The 17,234-nt window shown below is 42.2% G+C and overlaps 1 protein-coding gene across 2 annotated transcripts in view; it reads left to right on the forward strand.

Moving 5' to 3' along the window:
• LOC142970245 (low-density lipoprotein receptor-related protein 1-like) overlaps nucleotides 1–17,234 on the forward strand; it is an 84,067-nt gene that overhangs the window by 619 nt on the left and 66,214 nt on the right. For both annotated transcript variants that reach the window (XM_076110341.1, XM_076110342.1), the window contains exon 2: nucleotides 12,640–12,762. In XM_076110341.1, coding sequence (XP_075966456.1) covers nucleotides 12,640–12,762 — 123 coding nt within the window. The remainder of the gene's footprint in view (nucleotides 1–12,639; nucleotides 12,763–17,234) is intronic.

Genomic DNA, 17,234 nt, shown 5'->3' on the forward strand with positions numbered 1-17,234 from the left:
GTAAGCAGGGCTGACTTAAAGATAAACACAATACTTAAGACAAAAAAAACCCAATAGCCTGTAAGTGTGTGCATGCCGATTGTCACAGGAGTTAATGTGTTTTGTGTCTGCATGCGAGACGAGTAGACTGTGCCCTGAAGGAACCGCCGCTCGGCTGAGTGAAGCAACGTGGAGCGGGTTGAACCCGAGGCGAGACAATTTAAAGCGGTCTTTTGTTTCTGTCTCCAAGTGCCACATGTGAATATTGCAATGTCACAGCTGCGAACGCACATTCCCTCCCGTCCCTCCGCTGTATACGAGCGCTCTCACACATTCACGCTGACATTCAGTGATGAGAATCGTAGCATAGGCCCCAGTACCTGCTTAATAAAGCACTTGTTTACAGATCGATGCGTTCATATATATATTATTTTAAAGCAGCAGCAGCAATCAGATGCGTTACTTTTAATTGCTCCAGTGGCAGAGAGGCAAATACATGATCGGTGTCATGTGTGTTTTTATAAACGTCAGCTTTCTGAGCTGTAGTGTACATAATGTGTCTGTGCTTTTAAGTCGGTTCACGTTCAACAGATCTCACTGAGCGGTGTGCTGATGTGATGACAGCAGTATTCCTTAACAACACAACACTGTGATGTTTACGTCTATCTATATATATATATATATATATATATATATATGTCTGGGGAAGTCAAAAGGGGCTCTGTGCTTTTGATCTCTTGTTGGAAAGTGTATGTGACTGACTGCTGCTTTATTGGATCAACTGCATGATGCTTAATTGGAACAATACACCCATCTATGGGGATTTTATGCAAGTAAGTTTCCTCTATAAGCTCAGATGTTTAGTGCTGCCAGCACTGCGTCATTGTTGTGTGATTGTTCAGTTTATCACCTCCTGGGCTACATAGGACCCCCCCCCCCCCCCCCGAATGCCGACAGTCATACTGTGATCTGCAGTCAGATAGTGAACCTTTCAAAACAGCTCCCTCCTACGACCCCGTGAACACATACCACCACAGACTGGAGCCGCTTCTGGAAACTATTAAGCCTCACAGTCCAACTCACGCGCTCCTCTGTTTGGTAAGAAAGGAAACGGGCGTTATCAAAGGGGGGTTGGTGCAGACAGATTTGTTAAATTCTTTGCAGGTGAAAAGGGAATGTGGGTTTATTTATTTTTGCAGCGATATAATGCCTCTCATTCATCTTGGGAATGTCTGACCTGTGAATGAATGCTAAGAATATTTTTAGACGACTTTTACTGCCAGAAAGAAATGCCTCCAATAGAGCACTAGCTGCTGTAAAGATAATCAGGGTTCTAAATTTGACATTTCATTAGATTCAGTAGGACTCTAACATGCATGACTGACTTAAACCACAAGCTGCATTTTGTGAGATTCATGGTGGAGCCATAAAGGCTTCCCTCTGCCTTTGAAGTCATCTCATTGCACTTGGCAATCCAGTGCTGTGAGGTTCTTAGGGAGCAAAATCCATATAAATTACCACCTTGGAGATAGACTCGGATAACCTGTAGTTTCTCCCTCCTCTTAAATCTACAGCAACTGCTTTAAAGCAAACAGTTTGTGCCTTGACATATACTGCTATTGTTTCAGTGAAATTTTCCTCCCTCTTAGTCTTTAATGCCTTGATTTGATGAGTCAGCCTTGTGCAGTTTACCAGAGGACATCACTAAACCTTAGCTTCACTTGAAAACCCAGTGGGACGCAGAGGCTGCTGTGCTTGTCAGAGCGTCTTGAGGAAACAAACTGAGATTTAGATTAATCAGTGAGACTGAATGCGAAACTTACTCAATTCCTTGGATTTTACTGGGTGCCTGCCTGTAATTGTAACATTTTGAAGCCAAACTCACCAGACCTCAGCCAATATGTCACTTGTTGTGTAGGAAATTAGACTGCATGTTACTCCCCTTCAAACACAGCTAAATTACTTTTTTAAGCCCTCTTTGATTGCCCGTTTTAATTGTTTAGGCCCTTTGAACCACATATGTTGCTAGTAAAGTTTTTTTTCAGACTTGCCCGGAACTCGCCTTTTTCCATTTTCTAGACCTCTAAAGATTTTCTCTCTCTCTGTCTCTGTACTGGAGCCAGAGCAAAGACCCTGGGCCACCAACAAACCCTGAGTTTAATTGGTTCTAAACTGCTCTTTGTTTCCCAGAGGAGACCTCCACGGACAGTCTCAAATTGTTCAGAAGGCGCTGCTAATTGGGGGCCCTGGTGGAAAAAGGCCCTAATGAAAGAATTTGCATCGTTTCTCTTCATGAAAGTCCTGTAACGTCACTACAAAACAAGATCACTAGTCCTCAGAAATGGACAGTGCTGTCCTTCAAGGCTTTAAGTGGTGTTTCCGCGGAAAACGTCTATTTTTCTCATTCAGACAATCATTTAAATGTTTGTTTTTTGAAGTGAGCCATCTCTATCTGAAATTCCTGGCTCCTCACGTTTCCTTAATTTCCCTGCCCTAAATGTTAATCTTATTCATTAAGTAGCACAAGCTCCTTTTTTCTTAATTAACTTGCCATGTAGTGCTTCTGCTGGCACGTTCCCCCTGTGGACGTCTCTGCAGTAGCATTTGGTGGAGGCCTTAGCACTGGCCCAGCATTTGGTTGTTATTGGGGTAATACTGCCATCACAGCGACATCCACATGGCCGAAAAGGTTACCACTTTATTGTTTACTGACAACGGAGGGCAATATGGAAAACAGAGTACATTTGTTTGGTCCTTGTCACTGTTGACCTGAGTTAAAAGCAGTTAATGCAAATAAGTTTCTACAACACTGCTATAGATTCATGGTTTAGATCGGCGCATAACTGAAGGAGTGTTGGTTGCTGCCTAAAAGCCTCATATGACACACTGAAAACCACTGCATAGCTGAGCAGATGTAAAATCCAGTACTTTGGTCAGCAGCTTTTCCTGGGGAAAAGCAACTCGGAGGCTGTAAGTAAAGTTCAGTCACATTGTTACACCGATGGTTTGTGTGGCTGAATAGTAATAATGAAATTGTCTGCAGCCATAGATTTCCAACTGGCACACAAATGAGAATACAACTGCGTCCCACCCGATGTGAAATCTTAGTGCCTTGAAGGTATTTATTTGTAATGATCTTTGAATACTCAAAGCATCGGTAAGTGCTCCTCTTATTCCTTTTTTTTATTCACTTTCTCGTCGAGAGATCTGTTTAATATGTAGCCTGCCAAAAAAAAACCTAATCTCAGCATAAAGACCAGAAACAGCCTGAAGTTATCAAAATCCACCTTCCGGCACCTCTAAAGCAATCCGAGCAGAATACAGGAAGTCACTGCTCACAGCCTAAGAATAGTCCCACACATAACCCAGAGTCAATCCACACATTTTTGTTTGACACTTTGGTTTTTGTACAGACTAAACAATGATATAACATGTTAATCAGTGAAGAGATGCTTTATGCTAAGCTAAGATAACTGTCTCCTGGATCCAGCTTCACGCTGAACGGACAGATTTATTAGATGGATAGGTACAGATCTTCTCAGCTGAACAAGAAAGAGAACTTTAAAAAAATATAGTCCCAACATTTTTTCAAAATGCGCTCTTCATCTCATTGTACTGTATCAAATTGTATTCATAAAAAAAGAGACCTTTTTCATAATTGCCGAAAAACACTGCTGAAGTCTTTAAAAGCTGACGTGTATTATAGCTAAAGTGCTCTGGGTACATGTTGCCAGGCTTTGTCAGAACAGCCCTATAACCCACTCTAGAGTAGTGAGCCACTGACTGAGATACACTATCTAGAATAGATGGAGCTAATTTAGGATTGGAGATAGAACACGGTCTAAGGAGGCCCTCTGAAAGAACATCAGCAGAAACCTCATGAACGTGTATATTCACTATACATTAGCCAGCAACTTCAGACATTGCAGATATCAATACATGAAGGCAAGGACAGGGGGGAAAAAATCACTCACGCAGGCTCAGAGAAATGCTAAGCCCTGTATACCTGCCTGAAGGCTTTGATTTAGCTAAGAGCGAATGCTGAGGTGGAGGCTGTATTGGCTGGAAAATCTGTCTTACTTAGTGGTTATTCTCTCTCTTGGGACAAAACGACAGAAATCCATCCTGCATGATGACTTTAGGTTTAACATTACATATTTAACAACAAGGAAGAGATGCCATTTTTCTTTCTCCATTGTGAAGACTAGAAATAACTGTATAACTGAGTAATGCAGAATACTTCTAGTGAGAATAGAAAAGGAGAGATTAACATTTATGTGCAGTTTTTGCAACTTCCCACCTGCAAACACTGATAATTGTATTTGACAGGCCACAAGGCCAAGCCCGGGATTGAACGCCAATCCCCGTGGGGCCGGGTTCACCCCTGCATCCTCTGGTTGCACCACATTTTTTTAATTCAGAGTTATTATATCTGTCTTTGTGGCACAGTGTGGGGAAACACTAATGATAGCTTTCCATTCTCAGCTGTTCAAAAATGTTTTGTTAAAAAAAAAGAATTGGGTCACGACTTTTTGTTTGACTGTGGAAATGTTGTCTAGCTTCAATAATAACTACAAAAAATCTATATATTTACCTTATTCAGGTTTGTGCTTTCTAGTGAGCAGATGGCATTTTTTTTATTGTTTACCAACAACAACCAGTTGACACGCTCGCACTAATGTGCAAGTTTCAGCTTTTAACCTGCAATAACCGATGTGTTTTTGCCGCTTGGGGAAGCAGAAACCGGCTGTGAATACTACACCGACAGATTGTCCCCTTTTAAGTTAATGTGTCAAACCGTTGCCTGCACGGGCACCTGGTTATGTTTCAAAATTGGGGAGCAAACTTGGAAATTTTGGGGGGGTGTCTAAAAAAACAATAGTAATTTAAGACAAATTTTGTGTGTTTCGATACCACCTTAACTCTTGGATAAACCTTTCACTCCAATCCCAATCATCAGGGCAATGCAAAATATGAATTGCCACATTACACTTAAAAGAGTCGAATCTTTGACTATATATTATACACCTAAAGTAACTATTCTATATTAAAGAATCAGAAACCCGTGTTCACCCTTTAACGCTGAGGCCAGGCAGTGTCGGGGTCAAGTTGCATGATTTGCGTTGAGCCGTTCACACCAACAGCACACATGGGATTAACTCGCTCCACTGTGTCAGTCTGAAAGGGCTGTTTGTGTTGGGAAATGCACAATGGAGGATATATATTGCTCATTGTTGCTGCATTAGATTGAACCTGTCGATTCAAATAATTATTGATTACATGAAAAATCCCAAGCGTCATTTTACTTTCCTGTTGCAAATAACGTTGATTTTCCATCCCAGCTCCAGATATAAATCGTCTTTTGTTTTTTGTTCATAAAATGTTTCCAACATCGGTTCCTCCACCAGATAAAATACAGTCTATTTTCAGCATCAGCCCACACAACAAATACATTCATTCACATCCATTTAAGCCATTGCTACCGGCTTTTCTGGGACAAAAGTGTGTCAGAGCAGACTCGCACCTATTGTAGATTACGTATGAATTCATTCATTGTAGGATGAAAACTCAACATCTTCATTAGGAGTCCCCACATCTGACATTTTCAGATACGTTACACTTGCAAACAATGCGTTTTTAATGACACACACGCTCAGCATCAAGGTCGCTATTCATGCGACCGTGTTTTAGATTCATTCCCAAACTACTAATCCTAAACACAAAGTCCCCGACCATAACCTTAACCTAAGCCTAATTGTAACACTAATCCCTCAAGCAGGCATTCACCCTTCGCTTAGTGGCTGAAATCTCCTCACATGAACCCACAATCATTATTTCGGCCTTCCGCCTGAGCAAAAACACAGCATGGGTGAGAGATTGTTTGTAGTGAATACTTGCCAAGCTTAGCTAACCCGCTGCGGATGAGAGTGCTATCGATCTTCTCATCTTTCACTCGTGCCAGGAAGTGAAACGTTCAAAAAAACTCTTTGACTGAAAGTCTTTAGCAGTGCCCAGGTTACTTTAGCACAAGCGTAGGGAATGTGAGAGAACGTTCCAGAGAATCACTTCTCGTTCCAACCAGCTCCTGCGTCACACTTGAAACTTGTACCGGTCTTATGAAAAGGCACCAGAGAATTTCACATAATCTTCTTTAATATGTTCCCCTCGGCTGCATACTAAGTAGGCTTAATTGTCATTTTTCTCCCTGTGCAGCTATACGTTCAGCGGGTGCTCTGGCAGTGGTGGGGCAAAGGGATTTGTCTAAACTGACTAACTTGATAATGGCGGATCACACCTTGTGGTTATCTGCTTCGTCCCCAACTCTCCTGCTGAATTTGGTAAATCCTTACGTGGAAGTGAAGGAGGTCGTAGCCCCCTCCCTCAGAGCCGCCACACTCCCTCTATACAAATAGCAGTCGTGGTTGATTACCACTCTGGGGCCCGAGACTTGGTGAAATCTCAGCCAGACATCCAAATAGCTCTTCATTAAATTCACATTTGATTACTCTGCTTGGCTTAATAGGTTCTGCCTCTCGCTGCCACGGAGGCTCGTGTAGATTGACTGTGTTTGTGCTCAGATCTGACCGTCAAGATTCAAATAGTTACAGGCAGGACTGTGTTATCCTGCATGACGGAGCCCCATTTTACTTGGCTACTTTCACCAGACATAAGCACATTCCTGATGTTAATTCTCCCCAGGTCACAGTGCAGGTACAACACACACTTACATGGACTTGCAAACACACAGACTGTCTTAGAAACACACAAAATATCTCATAAAAACATGATTGAATTATACAGTCATCCAGAGGGTGAGCAGTCGAGCGGCTATGCACGCAGACAGAAACATCCCCGAACTTTAACTCTTGTAAATAAAATATACGCTTTGTCGTCCATTCTCTGTGGTAATCACGTCGGAATTCTGTCTGCACTTTTGTTTAATTTGTTCACGGCCCGACTGCCTCAGCTCCTCCAAACTCGGCCGGAAAGGTTTATTTACGAGGCACAGCTGGGGCCCCTTTTTCTCTGTTTTGTAAAATGTCAAATTGGAAAACTTTTTTTTCCCTCCCTCATCTTTCTTCTCACTCTCCTGCATTACAAAATCCTGAAGCGTTGGTGCCTGGGCTGTGGAGGAGGATGACGAGGTGGCAGGCCACAGCCAAATAGGCCAATATAGACACTTCACTTGTTTCCTGGCCTTAGCCGGACCCCCTCAGGTCAGCCCAAAGGTCAGCAAAATAGTCCCCCCCCCCCCCCCCCCCCCCCCCCCCCCGCTCTACATCAGTCTCTACCTATATGTCTTCCCTTTTGGCTTTGTTGTGGGAGCTTGCTCTCTGACTACTGGCCAAAAGTGTGTTTTGTTTTGTTTAAATCTAAAAAGAAAGTTAATCAGGACTGTAGTGCTGCTGAACACATCATATTAGAAACATTTCTCACTTGATATTCTTCATGAACTGGTCCAAATTGTTTATTATTAATTTAAACCTACAGCTTTTCTGATGTTTAATTATTTTGCATTCTGTGACGAAATGTAGCTTTGAGTCGATGTTAAACTGGCTGTGTTGCAGTGGTATTCCAGTCTGTGGCCCTCTGAACAGATATAAAGATTTGGCCAAGTGGGCCTCAATGTCGAGATTGATTACACACAATTCAGGTTGTTTATCCTGCCCTTATATAAACCTCCCTTTCCTAAATATTTGAAAAGATAATGAAGCTTTATCATGTCTCACGGTGAAGAATATTTGGGAGAGTGGAATTGTCTTCTCCGCTTGAGTAAAAGTGTTTTATTATTGCGAGTACACGCTATCTTCAGTAGTCTAAACGACTACTTCCCTCAGCAGACATTGCAACAGTCCCTGAAAGCGTCTTGGAAAAAGTTCACGATGCATTTACTTTACCCAACACACCCACCTGGTGCTTTTGTTTGGCCTGCCATCTTTATTATTCTCAATAGTTTTGGATGAATCAGTGCCAGCTACAAAGGATGACCTCTTCACATCTGAGCAGATGTATCCTGAGGAGGTTTTTTCCTGTGTGTGTATGAAGGAAAGCAGCTGCTGTCATGTAAAAGCATTAACTTTATGCATGCGCAATTAAAATTCCATGCCTGCATTGTATTTCTCCACCTCTCAGTCTCTAGACTGACATATACGTACAAGGTGTGCGTGTGAGTGACTTAGGTTCACAAAAGCACTGGGGAAACCCTGAGCCAGGTACTGTAGAGTCCAGGGTTATGAAACGAGGCTTTAGTAACATCTTAACTAAAGACAATCATCCATTGCGCAGCATTCTGCAAAAGACTATTAGATTAGCCTTTGCAGCCGTGCTAGCAGCATGACTCTACGGAGGGCAATGTCTGTCAGTCGGTTCATCCAACACTTTGGTGCAAATATCTCGACTATTTGACGATTTGCTACATACATTCATGGTTTCCAGTGGAAGCATCCGGATGACTTTGATGATTCTCTGACTTCTCCTCTTGCGCACCATGAAGGTGAGCTTTGTGGCTTTAAGTGAAATGTCTTGTCAACTATTGAATGGATTACCATGAAATGTTGTACAGACATTCATGTTCCCATCAGGATGAACTAATTGGATTGTAGTTGACTTGTCATCTAGCTCCATCATCAGGTTAATCAGGTTAATATTTTACTGCTTTGCTTTGTGTTTAGTCCTAATGAGCAAATGTTAGCATGCTAATACGCTAATATGATGTTAGCACTAAGCTCAAAGCACCGTTGTACCTATTTTCAGTCTCACAGAGCTGCTAGAAAGGCTGCAGATTCTTTATCTTGTTATACTGGGACAGATTGATGAACAGGGTTTGCAAGTTCGCAGATATTTTAACTGATCCCTGACATTCTGGTTTGTGGTCTTCCTCTACTGTAAGCACCGGAAAAGGTACGGAACAGCAGCCATGGAGCTGGTGCAGATTGTTTTGCTCAAAGGCACTTGAACAGTGGAGGTCCAGTTGAAGGTGCGATACCTTATGCGGCCGGCTTCGAAGAACGGATTCCATACTGCTCAAGCTCCCTTTCAGCACCACTGTTGACAGCACTTTAAGTCCACCTTCACCCCAACTGCTGTTGAGTGGTGCGTCATGAGGCTCTAGTCTCAGTGTCTGCTGGAGCTTTGTAGTGGCCTGGCTGATCTCAGAGGGCAGGCCTCCAACTTATTTATAGCACTGTTGTGGGTGTCAGAGGAAATGGGGCTGGGGCTGTGGCTGGGGGGGGGGGGGGGGGGGGGGGGCAAGGCTTGTGTTTGCCTTAAAAGAGGACTCTTCCTCCCAACCGGACTGAGCTCATCTTGGAGGACCATCAGACAGCGGCGGGGGCAGAGGGCAGTGGGCATTTGTAATCCGGCCCAAATGGCGATGACCCAAAGCATTTTCACTCAGCCACCACTTTGGTAAACACACAGGCAGTTCATTGATAGCATGTGTGACATTCCTCCATCCCATCTCAGGATCCCAGCCCAGCTCAGTCTGTTCTCAGATCTTCAGGCCTGCCTCCAGCTGTGAGAGCCCTGCCCCCCTTTGACGTTTAGACCCCCACACCCCCCGCCTCTCCATTTGCTCTCATTAGCCGAGTTCACCCGGCTTGTTCTCTTATGCCATCCTGTGTGATACCCATCTGTTTATCATCTTTTTTTCTGCTGCATCCTCTTCCTTCCTGCATCATTTCCTTTTTATAACAAAAGACAGACCTGTTGAAATCGGACGTATTATGCACACAGTTCACAAAAACGTCAGACAGACAACTAAAGCCTTATTTAGATATTTTTAGCGAGATAAATCCTGATTGAGTCGAGCACAGATTGACTTTAAAGTGGCATTAAAATGTTTGTCAACATCTGTTACCAGAGATGTATTGTTGGTGACCTGCTTGACAGGCTTTATAGGCATGAACGTTTCAAGAACAATGGCCAAATTATCATAATACAAAAGTATGTCCACCAACCCAAAGCAATAACATCCATAAGGTATGGATCTGCTCAGGAGCTTTGACCCAAAAGTAATTGTGCCGCTATACGAGGTTGACCTGACATTTTTCAGTAGTCATTGTTGGTGTGCGAGTATATACTTCCAAATTATTTATTTTTATTCATTTGTTTAGAATATCTGGATAAATGTTGACTGTAGGTCTGATTAAAAAGGAAACCATAAACAACTTTAATCATTCATCTTTTTTTCATTATCTGCCATTTCAGTTTTGAACCTGCATTACAGACAATATTAAAGTCATTAAAGGCAGGTGAGCCTTGTTTTGCAGCATAAATACATTTTCACCATAAAGTTGATTATTAAATCTTTTAACAGAATATTAAGAAAAGCAGTAAGCGAGATGCAACTGTTTGCCACCTCGACCACCAGTGTGCTTTGTGCCAAGAAAAATGGCCCGAAAAAGATTTTTATTACTTCTGCCTAACTGATATAAAACAATATTCGACATAAATGCAACTATGCCTCCTGTATATTATTAGAAGTGGTGTTGTGATTGGATGGCCCGAGGCTGACTCTGAACATCGTCTTTGTCTGCTCCCCCTTTGCGTCTCTCTAACCCTCACAGCCAGCTGAGCCAGAGGTAACCCTTGTCGTTGCCTTCCTTCACCCTCAGCTACCTAACCTCCTGACCTACTTCCTATGGCCCCTTCTATGTTTCTGTCAGCAGCATCCATTATCGTAACGCGAGTTAACAGCATGTCGAGTAAAAGCATGTCTCAATAAACAACAGACAGATGCACGCAAAAAGCTGCCTGCTGTGGCTAGTGGTGACACCTCAAAATAAACAAACAAATAAACACGCACAGAAGAAGAAGGATGAGGAACAAAGAGGAAACACTTTAACACAAGCCTGGTTGCATTTCATGAATAATTCAAGTCCTTGTGGTGCCCCTCTAGACACACACACACACATGCACAAAACCCGCCCACCACCCACTCTCTCTCTCTCTCACACACACACACCGATCACAGCGGTACACAGAGGAGGATAAGTGGGGAGTGTGTGTGAATGTGTGCAGCAATATGTCAGGTTGAATTCATGGTATTTGGGTTGAGCTCCATTTCAAGATTACCTTCACCGCTGGAGTCGGAGGCTAGCATTAAATGTAAATACAGTCATCCTGTTTATCCTACTTGATCCCATCATCCACCCCTATCAATGCCATGCTCCCCCCCCTGTCCTATTCATCATGCTATATGCCTAAATAATCGAGAGAGTTACAATAACATCACCGTCTCCAATCTGTGCTTCATATTCTGACCCGAGTAGCTCAGAAAGTATCTGTACAGGGGAGACGTCGACGCCACCACACCTGGTATTCAACGTGATGACAGAAATAAAGGAAAGGGGAGTGCATATAAAAAGATGTTTAGAGAGGCACGGAGAGAAACAAGAGCTCGGATGATACGAAAATCAGTTCAATCACAGCCCGGTGATGAATATTTAAACCCTGAAATATCCAGTGAATTCTTATTGCAGTGTAGTTCGGGATCGCCCGTTGCTCTCTTTTAAATGTCAGCCGGTGAAATGTGAGTTTTGTTTTAATGAATTAATAGTTTTGGAAGAATGTTTTATGAAAGTAGCACTTAAAGAAAAATACTTCATTCGATTTGTTTTGTATTCGGTTGATGCTTTTGTCCTTTAGTGTCCCCGTCTGTTGCTATACACCCACAATATGACAAGATCCTGTGTGTCCTCACTACTGTTAACTCTACGTTACTGTGACATATGACCACACATCGTATAATAAGGCCTCTGTTTGCTTATTAGTTCATTAGACATTTCAATTATTTAGTGCACAATAACTCTGGGGGGTCATGGAAATAAAAGGACAACAGGACAATATACTTTTCAATGACGGCTCAACACCTGCTTACTGAAAGACCGTTACGAGGCTGAGGTCAGCTCTTATATTCTCAAATAGAGTTCGTAGAATCCCGAGTACACAGTTCAATGTACTCATTTACATCCTGGACGTTTGTTTTTCTTACTTTTAGAAATTATTTTAGTTGCACACTAAAATAGTTAAGTACACAAATGTCTTTCATTTTTGCTATGTATTTCCCAATCAGCAGTAATCAACAGTGTATCAACCTCCACTCAGAGCTTCCCCTGAATTCCCCCGGGTGACTCAGCTTTGTCGCTTGTTCGTGTGTGTTGTCAGAGTGTTTATGTGTTGTTCTAAGAGGACTTGAGTTAGTGTGGGTTTGAAAACGCTCCCCCATTTGGCTGTGGGGAGCAGTTCTTCCCCCTCTCTTTTTGAAAGGTTAGAGAGTGAAGGGGAGATGGATGATAGGGGGGCAATTCACAGAACAAGATGTTCTTTTATATCCTCCAGACATGTTGCATCACTGTTAGTGGCCTGGGAACGCTGACCTGGATATTTAGGTGCAGCAAGTTTATGCAAAGCCTGCATGAGTGTGTGTGTGTGTGTGTTTGGGTTTTGGTGTATCCGTTTTCTAACCCCTCCAGCAAGTAGTTACTTTCCAAGACCTAATTAGGGCCAGTGAGGGCCACTATTGACTCTGAATCCAGCAGACCCTGGTTGCTAATGAGACCTCAGGAATAGAATAGAATCACAGACACAAAAGGAGCTGTTTTTTTTTTTTTTCAGAAACCTTTTAATTAATTCACTTTTTTCTTTGTCTCTTTTCAGCTCCAAAGACCTGCAGCCCAAAGCAGTTTGTGTGTAAAGACGGGGTGACTTGCATCTCTAAGGGCTGGCGCTGTGACCGGGAGAAGGACTGCCCAGATGGGTCTGACGAGGAGCCTGATGTTTGTAAGTCTTATAAAGACAGTACACTATATATATATATATATATATATATATATATATATCTTGTATTGACACTTATTATCTTCTTGTGTGTGGGATCCTGCTGCATATGACTTTCACAGCGGAGTGAACTTTGGCTGACATTTAAACCATTCAGGGAAGATAATTGCAGCCTTGAGAGGAAATGCTTTTCAGCTTACTGTATGCAGATCTATAAATGTATGATAAGCACTCCTAGTCAAGTGGGGTTTGGACACTTCTGTTTTATGTGGTAGATTTATTTTTTTGCTCATTTAAGTCTATGAATTGTGTGTCAGTATGTGGGATAAAAGCTCTCAATGCTTATCTTCTCTGATATGAATACAGGAAAATCAAATATTAGCTGAACCTTTCGTTTTATTCATCTGAAAAAATACAAACTTAGTTGGTTGATGTAACATCTTCAACATCTCTGTGAAGATGCTCTTTTGGCAATGTGGGAATTATGTAGATTAATTTGACTTGAATATTATTCAACAGGTGCAGTCCTTATGTAAAACAACCCCAGAAATAGATCAAAAACCTGCTGTCCTGACATTTTTTTTGGTATGCTGATATTTCACTGGAGCATTTGATCCCTCCACACACGTTCTAAATGCAGTCTTCAGACTGAGCTTGTTGGCCTATTCGATTTATTTGGCAAACCACAGCCAGGCTGGAGAAAACAATGGGGTGTTTTATCAGCGAGTGAGAGAGGTCATTCTGCCTTTAAACAGTCCTGTCATGCCCAATTAGGGGATTTACAAAGTTAGTCTTTTATGATAGATGTGATTTCCTTCTGCATTCAGAGCCACAGAGGATGCAGTCATGAGACAAACTGAAAGTAGGACTGGAAAAAAAAGGCAAAAAAAGCTGTCATTTCAAAGTCTTCATTAGAGTGGAGATGCTTTGAGAGGCTGAATCCCTGGGGAGGGGATGAAAGCAGCAGTGTCTTTTTGGTCAGCCCCTCCGACTAACATGCCTGTAGTTTTCAGAGGGCTTAGGGTGGGTAGGGGGGGACAGTACTGTGTGTGTGTGTCTGTGTGTGTGTGTTAGGGGGGGTGTTTGGCTGGAAGAGAGTGAGTGAGGCCAGGGTGCTGTAGCTGCAGTCTAGACGCAGAGACTGTATGAGCGTAGGTCTGGAAGTCATTAGAGACTCGCCCAGAGCAATGGAGAAACCTGCTGTTTTTTCACAACCTGCTCTTTCTCCCCGTTCTCATCTGTGGGCCAGCCTCCTTCCATGTCTCTATCTGGGACAGGAACAACAGTGACTCCGTATTCTGTCTTCTGCTCGCTCGAGCTTATGCCAAACTCCTTCAAAAACAACAGTTATAGGACCTGTGCTGTACAGGGACCTGCCTTTTCACAGTGTCACGGTGGAAAACCCAAGAATGAGTCAGAGAGACAAAAATCCTAATCTTAGCTTCCTGGAATTAACGTGTTTTTTTGAGACGGTTATTAAAGAACGTGGCAGGTAAAAGTGCATTACAAACACTTTTATCTTTTATCTGAAGTTGAAATAGTCTGTCAAGGGGCTATTCATTGGAATTGTGACTTTCTTTTTTATTGGATTGAAATTAAAGGAAAAGTCTGTTGATATTCTGTATAGTTTTGTTTTTTCCAAGAAACCTCTTGAAAAGACCAAAAACAGTCAATAAATCCTATTAACAAGTTTTGCCTAAGTAGCCATAGACCTTTGTTGTAGTGGCATATTACTTCATCACAAGGAACATGGGCGGTGTAGTTTATTTGATTCAGTCCCACGTACACCGTCCCGCAATTTAAAAAGTCTCCAACAAACACACTATTTACTCCTTTTTAATGTTTTTTTTAAATAATTAAACATTTACCTCTCCATCATTCAATTCAGACCTTTGTAGCATGTCTAGCCTCTCTTGCCCATGTTTCCTGAGGATCTCTACTGTCAAATGATCAAAAATTAAAACAAAATGCTATTTGGAAAGCAAAGCTTAAAAATATGATGTCTGGTGCAGAGCAGATGTTGAGTGTTGAAGCTGTGGAGCACTGAATGAATATCAACCCACTTACAAATAGCTGGTTGATTCGCATTTTTGTAACTCATTAAATGTATACAGTATATAGAACAATAAACAGTAATCTACTTTTCTGAGCTGGAGAGGTTGTCACAAGGACTGAAAATGAAAATGGATTTAAATACCATATTGTCATAGGTTTTATGAGCATGTATCCCAAACTGTATGTACACCACCCATACACTGAGTAGTATTTGTAGTTTTATTGTTGAGATAAATGTGCTCTTTAGGTGCTTTTGCAGATGCTTCTGGTTGAAAAGATGCATGAGAGGTTTATTTATTCACTCGTGTGGATGGGGCTTTGTTAGTGTGTTGGCTATTGCCAGTGAAGTCAGTCACTGTCCAGTGCAGCTGCTTTGCCCTGCTGTGTAACCCCCACAATGCTGTTCTTTGTGCCCCGGGGTGCTGGGTCAGACTGGCATAGAGGGATACTGAAAGAGTAAAACAAAAACAAAATGGTTGTTTGGGCATATGACCTTTTCTACAGCGCTTTGATCTCCATTGCTAATCAATGAACAATTGAAACACGGGAGATACATGCGGAGATTATTTGTCTGGAGAGCCCTCAGGTAGGGTGGAGGCTCTGGTAGAGCTGCCATCTCCTCAGGCCGTAGACTTTATTGGGGTCCTGAAATATTCCCAGGTGTAGTGAGTGTGCCCTGGAAACACAGGAAGTGTGTAACGCTGAAATGATGTCCCCCTGCCCCTGGCCTGTAATAAGGGCAGTTTTACAGACAGTTCCCACCTATAGGCTGCAATTAGTTCTTTAGGAGATGAGGACCTTTTGTAACAGCCACTTTCAGAGTGGAAAACACAATCATTCGTGATGTAATGTGCGTCTCGCTGACTCCCATCAAAACAAATGAAAGACGGTCTTGAAAAGAAGTTTTTATATTTTGTACACTTGCTCAGAAGTTTGAGCCACAGCAGTTGTAATGAGATCGAACAGGGATTTATTGTTTGCTGTATATTTGTTCAGTGGTGTCATTTACCAAAAAGTCAGTGTTTATACTGTTCCGATATAGAAGAAGTGATGTGTTTGATCCTGCTGCTGTCTCCTAAAAGCCACCAACGTGACGAGGAAAACAACCTTTGCTGTTGTAGAAGTGTTGCCTTGCAGCACCTTGTCCCTAAAAGAACCTGATGCAGGTGTGAGAGCATGTGCACAGTCTGCTCCCCGTCTACACACACACACACACACACACACACACACACACACACACACACTTCATTTCTCTCACACACATTTTACCTTTCTAAAAAAGTTAAAAGATGCTTCACACTTTGTACTTCAAAAATATTCATGGAAGCAATACATCAGACACTAACAGAAGAGTGTACACTACTCTTAAACCAGCTCCCACTTCATGAGCTAATGTGTCTGCAATACCGAAAAATGCCATACATTTCAGTAGTGAATGTTTTTTGCACTAAATATGATACCATCCCAGTTGGTTATGTGTTGTGATGTTATATGAGCTGATGCAAGGATGTGCTGTAGATTAATTATTATTTCACGTGAAATTTGGGACAAAAGATAAAATGCTGTAAACTGACATATTATCGCGTTGGCTACCTTGTTATCAAACAATTGCCTGCTTACACATCCAGCAGGCACAGAGCAACATTGACTTAATGTCGGGGTCAATGTAACAGTAATATTCACTCTCTGTTTAGCTCTGTTTAGGTCTCCATCAACCTCTGATGAAGATATTTGGCTTAGTTGCTGAATGCTCCACTATATAGTTAGCTAGCATAGTTAGCTAGTTGTGCACTGTCTTTTTGCAGGTAGTGTACAGTTGGTCTATCAAAGGTTTTCCCTTGAAAACAGCCATGTGTTGTGTCTGGAAACAATGCTAATGAGAGCAGTTAGACTGAAATGAAACAATAAGGTTTCAAACTATGACCGGAAAGATGTTAAAACGTTCCATAGAGCTGAGGGGAAATGCAGAGGCAAGGGGATAATTCTCTCTCAGTACACATTTTTTCCATTGTTTGAATTTAGTTTATTATTGATGTTTCCGCCCTCAATTTCAAATTTCAAAACCTATGACTTTTGACAAGGATAGGAGTAAATGAAAACGAAGGTATCCTTCGTTTGAGCACCTATTTCCACCAGTGCAAACCCCTGCAAGGGTCCCAATTTATTCCAGACAGAGTGTGTGCAACAGCAACAGTAAAGACAAATAGAGAAACTGCAGGAATGATCTATACATGTTTTATTTAAGGGTGCGGTGAGGCGGATGTGATCCACAAGCCACCAGTTGGCCATTTTTAGATGAGGACTTGAGGCTGGGGCATTAGAGAGGGCAAAGCTGGCCCCTTGAAGCAGAACGAGAGAGCCGGCCTGTGTTCAGCCAAGAAAAGCGTGTCAGGGGTTTAAATTTTAAAAAGACCATTATG

Source organism: Anarhichas minor, unplaced genomic scaffold (assembly GCF_050575085.1).
Source record: "Anarhichas minor isolate MPS153535 unplaced genomic scaffold, ASM5057508v1 ptg000043l, whole genome shotgun sequence".
NCBI classification, from domain to species: Eukaryota; Metazoa; Chordata; class Actinopteri; order Perciformes; family Anarhichadidae; genus Anarhichas; species Anarhichas minor.